Raw genomic sequence first — 12,823 nt, 5'->3', positions numbered from 1 at the left:
GGGTGACGACAGCGTGGTGATGACGACATCGGGGTGACGACAGCGTGGTGATGACGACATCGGGGTGACGACAGCGTGGTGATGACGACATCGGGGTGACGACAGCGTGGTGACGACATCGGGGTGACGACAGCGTGGTGAAGCGAACAGCGACCGATGGCTCAATATCAAACGTTCAATATTTGCGACCTCTCTCGGCGCACTTGTACTTGTAGTTGTATTGCAGTCGCTGTCTGTTTCAATAATTTTGAGTGCAACCTAAAATCGTCAGTACGTTAATCGACACAAGCATATATTTATATATATCTTTATACATAATCATATCGTGTGGCTCGTCAAAAATATTAGCCTATGTGAGTAATAGCAGTAAAGGAGCCTGTTTTCATCTAAATGGGATGGAAAAGGCCTAGTGATCACCGACTAGTCAGTATCTATAATCCATCCACAGTCAAACCTGTGTACACAGGGATCTCTCTCTGAATGTTTTAGAGTTTGAGCCAAGACTTGAGCTGCCAACATTATTTTTTAATCAGGAATGAAAAACTATAAGCTACTGTTCACTTTATCGTATGTGCTAAGCAAGGCATAAACAGGTGATGGGTATGGGAAAAGAGGTGTACGAAAACATTTTACGACACATGCAGTCACAGCACTACAATTTGATGATTTCATTATTCAAACGTAATTTTGTGAGCAGTTAATTAAACCATTTGCCACTTGGTGTAGTAAAATCATCACTATTATTTATTTATCGCATTTTGCGAAGGTGGCAAACGCCAGCGGTAGCCCTGCACTGGGCACTCAGGGGGAAACTGGCAAAGTGGCCTCTGTGGGCAGCTGGCCTTTCTCTAGAGGTAGTTGCTCTATATAACTGTCACTCAGTGGAAATGCCAAAAGTTACCAACCGAATAACATATGATCAGTGTTTGCCACTGAGCAGAAAAAGCTGTAGGCCTGCAGGGCCTATAGCTCCTAAAAGCTGTAGGCCTGCAGGGCCTATAGCTCCTAAAAGCTGCAGGCCTGCCAATTTTGGAGCAAATTACAGTAATAAAACAGCATATCATGTTCTTCCTTGTGTTTATTAGTCATTATCAATGTCCATTTCACAATCATCTGCTGATTCATCATCATGCTCATGTCAGCTGATTGACCATGTCATCTATTTTTCTCATAACCCTTCTGTTTTTCCTTCCTCTCGTCGGATGACTGTTTATGCTTCTTTGCCGGGGGCTCACAATTAAGGAAACGCCACATAGTTGTTATATGTAGCTCCTTGGTGACTACGACTCTCCACTTTGACAGCAGAGAGACAGACTGGTAGTCTGGTACACATCGGTAGGCTAGCAACGTAGTACCGTATCATAAAATTGCGAGTGGAGCCGTTATACGTACACCAGTCTAACCATGTGTCGATCATACAGTCATGTCGATTGGTCGAAATCTGAGACACTTGCTCAGACCAGACCCACGGTCACTAATGAGAAACGATTTCATATTACTCGCAGCTAATTCCGCACTCGACTGGCAACTTGCCCTTTAGTTTACTACACTGTGGTGCGCAGCTTGGAACAGGGTTCCAGGCTATAGCTCTTTCATTTACAATCAGGCTGCGCGAATATGCAGTGGGCGAACGCATTGTTTACATGTATGTCACGGTTTATCACGGATTAGTTTTCAAATAAATACCCCTGCAAGTTAATATGCAAGAAAAGATTTCTACAGGTAACAGTTTTTCAGTGTTTCGAATTTTCGGTGATCAAATAGCTGTAGGATCAGTGGCCTGTTTTATCAAGAAGCTGTAGGCCCGGCATCGAAACTGTCGGTGGCGGGCCGACGTGAATTTTGAACACTGCATATGATGAACGGTGAAACACAAGCATCGCGCAATGGTTGGTCGAATGAAAATGCCTCGTGTGTATCGGCTTTAAGTGAGGCGTTCTCGAGTCACACCCTGATGTACCGCTAAGGTTCTTAAAATGTTTAGAAATAATTCAAATGGTCCAAAGGTGTACATAGAATTTCAGTAGTTCATGAAAAGGCACGGGGCAAAGGAGTAAAGATTGTTCAAACAACTTTACTCACTAATGTACCAAACCACGCCGAAACCAGTTGTGCTTCGAATTCGAAACAATCGACTAAGGAATAAGAAAATTGGAATCAATTACAGGGTGTAGAAATAGATTCTTAATTCTAATAACCTGAGGGATAATATATTTATTGTAGTAATACATTTTTATAGTATTTTATTTATATTCTTAGTATATATAAATTCTTTTAATGCAAAAATGTAATTGTAATTATGTATAAATAACACCTACATCGTCTATCCGTCTACTAACATCGTCTATCGGTACACTTACCTACTAGGATCGTTCACAAATACCGTATTTTTTGTTATCAGGGTTTAGTCCAAGAGGAGGAGGAGGGAGAGGCGGTGGCCGAGGCGGAGGACGAGGAGGGTTTGGAGACCGTGGTGGAAGAGGAGGAAGTCGTGGGCGTGGAGGTTTCGGGGATCGTGGAGGGGGGCGTGGAGGAGGGCGTGGCGGTTTCGGGGATCGTGGAAGGGGCGGAGGACGTGGACGAGGTATGTGTAAAATTAGACCTGTAAGCGTAGCGATAGGGCAATCGTTCGTTGGCTTGTAATATTTGTTACCAGTACTAATAACTGTTTAGTCTTTCATGGCTTCTGTTGTTTTCTCATGATATGATATAATCATGTGTTTGTGTTTGTGAATAATGACAATATAATAATCAAAATTAATAATTTATATTTAATTTATAAATAATTTAATCAGTGGAATTTATTAGTTAATGCGACTTAGCCACATTGTTGCCATGAATCTTCTACTAATGATAATGCAGTTGTGGATTCAATCTGATTCATTAAACAATATTGTTACATGTGACTGAGTTCTAGCGAATGTTTGTTGTATATTGTTTTTCAGGTGGTCGTGGAGGCGGCCGCGGTGGAATGGCTGGTGGTAGACAGGTTATCATTGAACCTCATAGACACGAAGGTAATCGGTCACATCGAACAGCAATGTTCATACTCCTATCTGTCATTTAGTTAGCACAAGTGTTTACGAACTGCATGCGTCGTTAACATGAGAAGGGTGGCGAAATTATCACGGGCGCACCAGCATATGCTAGACAATTATCACGGGCGCACCAGCATATGCTAGACAATTATTTGGAGGGCTGATGCCATCGGCAAAACACCGATTCTCGGAGCCAGTAGTTTCGGCCGTGTTGGTGAATATCTGCTTTGTTAGTTCTCTGTCATCAATGAGAGATCTTAAATACCTACATCAATGTCTTACCTGATGGGTATCATAGTTTATCAACATTTTGCAAATTTGAAATCGATAATGCAAGAGTGAATATATTGAAATGTGAGTGTGTCTGAATTAAGTCTAGGATAACGGAGGGCAGAGGTACGTAATTCAAAATTTTCAGCTGTACCTATATTCAATTTTGTTGTTTAATTAAAAATGGTAAATTAATTTAGAAAGAAATTTAATTAAGGGCTTATAAGCATTTTTATTTGTCTTCATTCTAATTATTATTTTAGGTCCATTCTAGTTCAAACATCAAACCAAATTTGTAAAGGCTGATGAATTGTCGAGAGGGCCACTAAAAATCTGTTGTTAGCAGGCCCCTGGGCCGGTGCAAAAAATCTGAATTTCATGCCCTGACGATAGTTTTGACCTGATATATTGACAGTTGCCAATCGTTCTCTGACACTTATATAATTATTTTTGGGTGAAAACCAACAACTGGTAATTAAACTGTATCAGTATAGTCACTGTTAAACTAGTAACTAATTTTCCTTTGTGTGTGTTTTTCAGGTGTATTCATTGCACGTGGCAAAGAGGACGCACTTGTTACGAAAAACTTGGTCCCTGGGGATGCCGTCTATGGGGAAAAGAGGATATCGACGGAAGTTCCAATTGTACGCTTGTGTTGAAGAAATTTTTTTTAGAAGATGTATCACTGTTACATGCCACATGTTGTAATCTATGCTATATATCGTAATCTTTGCACTACGTTTTTTCTAATGCAGATGCTTAGATAACGCGTTATTAATCTTCACTGCAGGCCACGGGCACCGAGAAGGTTGAATACAGAGTGTGGAATCCGTTCAGGTCCAAGTTAGCCGCAGCAATTCTCGGTGGCGTCGACAAAATCTATATTGCACCCGGATCAAAGGTTCTCTATCTAGGAGCGGCATCTGGAACGACAGTATCGCACGTGTCCGACATTGTTGGTCCGGTAGGTAACAAGACTGCCATGTGTCTTTTTCGGAACCTTGATGTTGCGTGTCATGAGCTGTTAGGAGTTTATCGAGTTTGCGCTATCTTAGAAGTGTATGTAGAGATGTGTGGCTGGGAGATCTGCGTTTCTATGTAGAAAAGTTCGCGTGGGCCCATAAATGGACAGATAGACAATCTCGGTCAGAGTGCACCGGCATCTTAGAAAACAAAAACACAAAGTTAATTTGTGTAGACTGTATCATTCTGTATATTTAGGTTATGTGGAAGAGCGAGTAGTATTACGTGGTACTCTGCTTAGAAGACTGCAGTTCATGTCGTGACAATATCTATGAAAAAGAGTGCTGTTGTGGCTCTCAGAATAGTACATGCTCTAATGTTTTTGACAGCGCACTAAGTACGTACAACATTCTGTAGCTGACCACCATCTTAGAGTTCATCACCAACTTAATACCAATCACAAGCAATCATGCTCCTACTTGTACTTGCATCGTCAACCGCAACAAGTGTGTGAGTTTATGAAGCTAAAGTAAAAAGTACATTTCCGTCGTTCACGTAAGTCTAGGCGAAGTTTACCCACGTATACTGCCTTGTGTTGTCTATAGCGTGGCTATACTAATAGCGGTTTCTTTTCATGCCATCCCTGTAGGTATTGGGTTAGCAATTGCAGCTGTTCTTGTTAGGGGACCTGCATCAGCATGGATTATATAATATCCTGTACCCTTCTGAATATTTCCCCAGCCAGTTCTGTTTTTAGCTTGTGTTGTGTGCTTTACCATCAGACTCAACCGAATTTTCAGTTGAACAGTATCCGGTGTTATCCTTTTTAAAAGGCCGCGATAGTTAACTGGACTTGTTTTTTTTCAAATGGTTTGTGGTCACTTCATATGAGTACATGTGAGTGCACATGTCTGTGCTAATCTGACAAAGTAATTGATTGACACCTGCAACACTAGCCCCTGGCGATGAAAAAAGAACTTACTCGACCAAATAAATACCGATAATACTACTCATAAAAATAATACTTAAAAAAATACATAATTAAACTAATTACATTACGCTAACATTACTAACATCATTAACTTTGCATTACTAATAAGCTAATTACAGGAAAAACCGTGAAGCTTACGAGGAGCTCGAAACGAAACGTTCCGTTACGTTCGCGAACGACAGCGATCGTTACCGATTCGTTCTAAATCGTGCTGCTACCGCTTGTTCATAAACAAATTCAATCATCTGCTGCTTTCTTGCACAGGAGGGGCTCGTGTACGCCGTGGAGTTCTCTCACAGGTCCGGTCGCGATCTCATCAATGTCGCCAAGAAGCGCACGAACATCATTCCGATCATCGAGGACGCGCGACACCCACACAAATACCGCATGCTCATGGGTGAGTCGTCTGTTCGGTTGCCGTGGCTCCCAGTCAGGGCAGTCTGCCGCTCTCTCAGTCTATTGCCCGCCCCGGCAGAAGTCTATATAGATCTATGTAGTCCTATAGATGTAGTCGTATAGATGTAGTCGTATAGATGTAGTCCTATAGATGTAGTCGTATAGATGTAGTCGTATAGATGTAGTCCTATAGATGTAGTCCTATAGATGTAGTCCTATAGATGTAGTCGTATAGATGTAGTCCTATAGATGTAGTCGTATAGATGTAGTCCTATAGATGTAGTCGTATAGATGTAGCCGTATAGATGTAGTCCTATAGATGTAGTCCTATAGATGCGATTACACCCACACAAATACCGCATGCTAATGGGTGAGTCATCTGTGCGGTTTTCACGGCTCCCAGTCTGAGTCAGGGCAGTCTGCCACTCTCAGTCTTTTGCCCGCCCCGACAGAAGTCTATAGATTTAGTCATACAGATGAGATTACACCCACACAAATTATGCATGGTGATGGGTAAGTCGTTTGTGCGGTTGCCGCGGTTCCCAGTCGAGCCCGGCAGACGTCTAGAGATGCGATTAAACTCGCAGCGACAACGGATTTTAATAATTTTTTCGATTCGTGTCGACCATGACTTCATGCCGTCGTCAGTAGCTGGCCGGTTGGAAATGCGCAGGTCTCTAGTAAATGTTCATTCTCCGTAGTATAAATTGGTGACGTTTTTTAAAGGTAAACATTTATTTACCACAATGTGGTACGTATAATGGCAGGAGTAAAAAAAAACCAAGGAGTGTGCAAGGGTCAAACATTCCCCTAGCATCGTACATAATTTTGTTTTCACATACACATTCACGATCCTTGGATATAGATAGTAATGCAGGATCGTTGCAAAAATGAAATGTTTGAGGTAGATTCTGAGCTCAGTTTAGTTGCATTAGTTAAACATAATGAATCGTCGACAATTAGAGCAAACGTTGGATTTCCACTAATTTAGCCTTGCACTCAGTTCCTTTGCTTTTATTCACTCCTGGTAGTTGTAGTATGGGTCACTAGACGTTAACTGTGTCAATACAGCATTAGGTAAGAATAGTGAAGAGAATGCAAATGCTAAATGAAACTGAAATTCAAATGCTGGTGAATTTGCATACAGATAGTAACAACATCGGCAAGCAAAGGACTGACTTCACTTATTGTAAACTAGGAGTAATTTATTCTTGCTGTTGTTTGGTGATTGCAGGCATGGTTGACACAGTGTTTGCAGACGTTGCACAGCCCGACCAGGCTCGTATCGTAGCAATTAATGCACACAACTTCTTGAAGAACGGAGGCCACTTTGTCATATCAATCAAGGTTTGTATGGCATTTTTCTTTTATTATGTCAAGAAATGCTGCTTTTCGTAGTCCCATATGATGTAAAGTTTTCTAGATTGGTTGGCTGTTCTTGATTTTTAGCTCACCTTGACATCGTCAAGCTGAGCTATTGCCATGGGTCGTCGTCCGTCGTACGTCCATCCGTCCGTCCGTCCGTCCTTCCGTCAACATTTGGCTACGGTCAACGATAACTCAGAAACCGTTTGACCCACATGTTTGAAATTTGGTATAGTTGTTACTGCTATGCTCCCATATTGAACGTCCTATTTTGGAGCACACCAGTCTACGTACTTTCGAGCCACGGCAATTTTTTTGGCAAAAATCGGAATTGCCATTAGTCAGTTCAGGTTCAACGGATTTTGCTCATTTTTGGTATGTGAATGAATGAGAGGGCCAGGTGTTTTTATATTTAAATTTTTTTTTATTCAAATTAGGTAGGTTTTGGCAATTATATAGCATATTATGTTATAGACACGCAGATAACAGTCTGTGGTGTCACACTCGTCTGGTTCGTTTTACAAGATTTCATTGACAATATCTTTAATGCAAAATTGGTATTTCCTCTCCACCCTGCCGGTAAAACGTCTATATTAGAGTAAAGTTTTACAAAACATGTCGGAACGCAGCATAACCTATTTATTTCGAACGCCATCGCTAAGAAACATCAAAGCGGGTATAGCGCCATCTACCGTCACAAATTTGGATCATTTTGGTTTATAAATTATTATTGCGATATACAGATGGCAACCGTGTGCTACCGCCTAGAAAAACTCATACGAAGTACACTTTCATGCAACCAATTAACCTTTGACAAAAGTTGTGTTATATGCAGGGAAACACCATTGTCACGTGGTATGTAGCAGCTACGTGGAATAAGCGTATCATCTCAATCTTACACGTCACACACCGGGAGCTCCGCTTTTAGGCAGTGCCTAAATCTGAATATTATAAAAACGTTAAATGGCGATCATTTAGGTGTAACGCCATCACTCGCCCACATCTCAGACTTTCACATCTCAAACATTTATTTTCACATAAAAAATTACACATAATTATCAAGAGTATATAATGGGAGTTCTCCCATATATACTCTTCGTTTCTATCATGTACGGCGATGGTTGCTCAATTAAAACTGACTTCTTCTCACTCACTCATTTGTGTCCTTTTTTGTGGTGAGCTACAGTGTCATTGACACTTTCATTGTTTGTACAGTGAGGCCACAATTAAAAAAATCTTTGTTTACCCTCACCCGACCCAGGCTGAAAAGTTTGGGTAGGTAGGTAGGCTTCTTTTTCTTTTTTTTACAAATTCAGCATGGTGTCTACATGCTTGGGTGTGCTTGCGTGGAGATACCTTTTATGTTGAATGTTTGTTTTGCTTGGTACACATAATGTATTGCCTACAGATTTATATAATGTACAGTGATACAATTTGTAAAAAAAAAGAATGGGAAAGATCAATATTAATTTTTGAGTCGGCACCTTTTTGGCGGGTCGGTCGGGTGAGGGCAAACAAACAATATTTTTATCATGGCCTGATGCACAGTTGTATGTTTTGTACAGCCATAGGTGTGCAAACTTTGGTCACATTAGTATACAGATACATGTATGAAGGAATAGTAAGGCATCATTACTTTATCATGCAACTTGTTTTTAAATAGGAAATGTGTTATCACGTATTAGACATCCAGACATTAGTGGTTTGACTAAGAAACATTTAAATGTAATAATGCACAGTCAAAAGTGGTACCAAATTTCAAGCCAGATAAAATAGTAACATGTATAATTATCATGCACAGACATTTATTAGTGATTCATTATATAATACACACCGAAATTCGATACAGTTTTTGTCAAATGAATAATTCAATTAAAGATAAAATCCGCCCAACAGAAAGCCTGCAGATAGAAAAGCAATGTGTACAAAAGAAAGGCAGCCTTATTAAATACCGTGTGTTACATCCCATCTGGCAGTTGTACACTATTTTGGGCCCATTCAGTGATCCTTTTAATAGTAAGCATCGGCAACTGCTATACATATATTCAAACCGTTCTGTAATTCCATATGTCAGTTATGTGATGATATACAAGTATATTATGTAAACTTGAATATATTCTCTCTATACATCTTTCCTTCTACAATGGACACCATGAAAAATCAAAACACTTCTTAACAATACAATAATTATGCCTAACTGATTTCATAATGTTTAGCTCGTTAACGTGTCATTAGTATACATGTGCGACCACACACGTGATACATTCACGAAGTATACGGTGATAGGTCAATTTGCAACCTAAATCTGTACATGAACTCATGGTTTAACTAAACGTCTCTTAGACTCGAAACTGCAAAAATTATTTCATACAATTATAACTTTAGTATGAAAAAAACCATTGTCATGAACTAAGGGAGGTAAGCATGCATGTGTAACCTTGCGTAACACCTTCCGGTTCGTACTACCGCGTCTGAAAACAAGATTTAAACTAGTAGTAAGATGGCTCAATACCTATTCGTACCTGTACATTACATATATGTTGTCTTACACAAGTTGGTGAAATTGAGCGATCTCATCCTCCCTGCAGTATGCTGCCAAACTCTTCATGTACCCTTGCCCGAAGTTGCTCATTTCACATTTTGATGCTTGCGTTTGAAGCGGTAAATTTTGTATCGACGCAACGGTAACCGCTCGGTTCCTATCGCGTCGGTCTTTTAGTTTCGCTATGTCGCTGCAAGATACGGGGACGTGACGCAACAAGCGCATGTGCTTGCCTCCCCCCCTCCCCCTACGGTTCACCTCATAGCTCATTTTGCAACGTCGCGACGTGACTGTGGGGGGGGGCAACAAGCCCGAGTCTGCAGTTTTTATGATTGTGGGATCAATTGCAACCGGGTCTCTACTTTCGGTGAGGGCCCGGCGATGTTCGGATCGTTGCGATATCGGGGATCCTGCCCGGCGCGCAATCGCACGCGCGCGGGGGCAGCATCCAAGACGGGGGAGGGCGCGGCTCTCTCTCTCTCTCTCTCCCTCTTGTCGTCATCACGTGTCGTAGCAAACGAGTGTAAGTGAAAGATTGGTCGTGCGGCGCGCGGGTGCCCGCCGCCTGCATCACTTGCAGCACTTTCCCGTCGAACCCTGTGACCCTGCGCCGCCCTCATCCAGCCGCCGGCTGCCGCTGCCGCCCTGCCCCACCGCGCCGCCGCCCGCCTGATCGTTCTTAGGAAGCTTCTTCGCTATCGCGAGAAATATGTCGTTGACGTTCATTGCTGTCTTGGCCGACGTCTCCATGAACAACAGTCCGTTCTCCTCCGAGTACGCCTGTGCCTCGTCAAACTCCACCATCCGGCCGTTCGCGAGGTCCGCCTTGTTTCCCGCGAGCGCGATGACGATGTTCGGGCTGGCCTGCCTTTGCAGCTCCTTGACCCAAGTCTTCGCCCTGCTAAACGTGTCCTGGGTGGTGATGTCGTAGACGACGATGGCGGCCTGCGCGCCTCGGTAGTACATCGGCGCGAGGCTGTGGTATCGCTCCTGCCCCGCGGTGTCCCATATCTCGAACTTGACCGTGAGGTCGTCGAGACAGACAGTCTGAGTGAGGAACGCGGCGCCTATCGTGCTCTCCTGGTACTCGTGGAACTGACCCTTGACGAATCGCAGGACCAGACTCGACTTTCCCACGGCGCTCTCGCCTAGCAGCACCAATTTGAACTGACAGATCTTGCCCGCCGCTCCGGCGCCATTCGGTCGCTGTGCCGTCCCTCTACCAGCCATGACCGTTACCCGACTTGCGGTGTGCAGTGTGCGGTTAGCCGACTTGTGGTGGTAGTAGAAGGTGGATGTCGTTGGGGAGGTTTTTCTGTCCGAAGTAGTTTTTCTGTAAAACGATGCGGTACTGTTTAATTAAGATTATACAGACTTGCGAAATACTACTCTAGAACTTAAACAGAAACTAGCTTTGTGCAAGTTAAGTGTCACCAACTCCCTAAAAACCCCTTCCCAACTTCCCAAAAAAACAAGTTAAACGATGTTGAGATTGTTTCTTCCATTGATATATACTGAAGCTGGAAGTACACTTGTCAACAAATAGCGATAATGGGCGAGTGCCCGTTCTTATTTTGTATCGATGATGTCATCATTCTTGCGCATGTTTGCCAAGCCAATGCCATTTTTCCTTGCAACCTAATGTAATAATTAGTTGCGATCAGCAGCGCAGGGTGTTCTTGAAGTTACCTATATGTTAATGGCAATGAGTATGAATCGCAACCAAGTAGAGGTATATAATTTGCAATTTAACCTACGTCGATGTTGAATAAGGTATCCTGAAACGTAAATGTCGTACAATCGCGTTCCACCCTCTCCCTGATATACAAAATGGCTGACTGTATTATAGGGAGGTGCTGCCACCCTGTGTAGCGTTGTGCAAGTTCAAAGTGCATAGTTAGTTATTGATCCAGTCGCGTGACGAATGCAGTTGCACGTTCTGTTTAGCGCTGAGTCATTTCGACATTCCCAAAATAACTTCGAGCTGCATTCAACGGCGGCCCTTCCTTCCTTTCACGTTATTGAAAGAATATTCAGTTGACTCGGCATTGTTACTTTTAGATATCTTCAGTATATCATGAAGTGACGTGCATTGCCTCCACAAAAAGGTGGATTTTTCACTAAATCATTTTACTGTAAAAGACATTTGCCAACATATTAATTATTATGAAATATTTATTGTATATAATTCAAATACAATTACTGACTACAGTCTTTTACATAAAGTAAAAAACTGTTAAAACCCTATAATCCCTAAGTAACACAATACAATATGGAATGCGGAAAAAATATTACTCAGAAAACTATTATACTCAGAAAACTTCATATATAAAATTTAGCTTGTAACAAAAAAGTGATTTATAAAGTAATATATATATATATATATTAAATTATCTCAAATATTAATGATATTTACTCTCATAAACTAACAAAGTTGGCATTATTAATAACTAGATACGAAAACGTAATAGCACTTTCCTTTTTTACTCTTCGCTATATAACAATGGAACAGCCAACAGCATGTCTCAATATTTTATTAATGTAATTATGTATTAATTTTTATAATTATGTATTAATGTTTCATTAATGTATATCTACTCTAGTATACAAAAGATCATGGTGTACGTGCATGCATGTGTTGTGCATGCAGGAATTATCACGAAACATATCTATGTATACCGTCAATGTGCCATACAAATTATACACATGTTCGTGATATTATCAAAGGTTAATAATAACAACTAGAGCACTCGGAGAGCGCAGACCTCCGCCAAGGCAGCTCAATTCTGTCACTGTGAAAAATTTAATTAATTAATTAATTAAATAATTAATTCGATCCAGATCACCACCAAAATGTAATCAATTCTAAGTTACCCCATTTCTGACCTATCCTGAAAACTTTATTAATTAATTAATTGAATCCGGATCACCACCAAAATGTAATCAATTCTAAGTTACCCCATTTCTGACCTATCCTGAAAACTTTATTAATTAATTAATTGAATCCGGATCACCACCAAAATGTAATCAATTCTAAGTTACCCCATTTCTGACCTATCCTGAAAACTTTATTAATTAATTAATTGAATCCGGATCACCACCAAAATGTAATCAATTCTAAGTTACCCCATTTCTGACCTATCCTGAAAACTTTATTAATTAATTAATTGAATCCGGATCACCACCAAAATGTAATCAATTCTAAGTTACCCCATTTCTGACCTATCCTGAAAACTTTATTAATTAATTAATTGAATC

The 12,823-nt window shown here is 41.2% G+C and overlaps 2 protein-coding genes across 3 annotated transcripts in view; one reads left to right on the top strand and one right to left on the bottom strand.

The window, feature by feature from the left end:
• LOC106813098 (rRNA 2'-O-methyltransferase fibrillarin-like) overlaps positions 1-7,005 on the top strand; it is a gene marked incomplete at its 3' end in the record, with an annotated part of 9,259 nt that extends 2,254 nt beyond the window's left edge. The window contains 6 exon segments of the mRNA XM_014817151.1: positions 2,402-2,584; positions 2,946-3,017; positions 3,849-3,952; positions 4,099-4,272; positions 5,527-5,659; positions 6,893-7,005. Of these exon segments, the coding sequence (XP_014672637.1) occupies positions 2,402-2,584; positions 2,946-3,017; positions 3,849-3,952; positions 4,099-4,272; positions 5,527-5,659; positions 6,893-7,005 (779 nt within the window).
• Positions 7,006-8,811: 1,806 nt separating this feature from the next.
• LOC106813099 (ras-related protein Rab-5C-like) lies at positions 8,812-11,429 on the bottom strand. 2 transcript variants are annotated; one of them, XM_014817152.1, is made up of 2 exons: positions 11,323-11,429; positions 8,812-10,898 (listed from the first exon to the last, which is right to left on the bottom strand). In XM_014817152.1, the coding sequence occupies exon 2, from the start codon at positions 10,793-10,795 to the stop codon at positions 10,136-10,138; it is 660 nt and encodes a 219-aa protein (XP_014672638.1). In that variant the 5' UTR covers positions 10,796-10,898; positions 11,323-11,429; the 3' UTR covers positions 8,812-10,135. The 2 variants fall into 2 exon arrangements, with proteins under 2 accessions (XP_014672638.1, XP_014672639.1); XM_014817153.1 differs by having other exon boundaries at positions 11,255-11,340.
• Between the last annotated feature and the right edge of the window lie 1,394 nt (positions 11,430-12,823).

This window comes from Priapulus caudatus, unplaced genomic scaffold, assembly GCF_000485595.1.
Source record: "Priapulus caudatus unplaced genomic scaffold, Priapulus_caudatus-5.0.1 Scaffold725, whole genome shotgun sequence".
In the NCBI taxonomy this organism is placed as follows: domain Eukaryota; kingdom Metazoa; phylum Priapulida; class Priapulimorpha; order Priapulimorphida; family Priapulidae; genus Priapulus; species Priapulus caudatus.
This window is presented reverse-complemented; position numbering and strand designations above follow the sequence as displayed.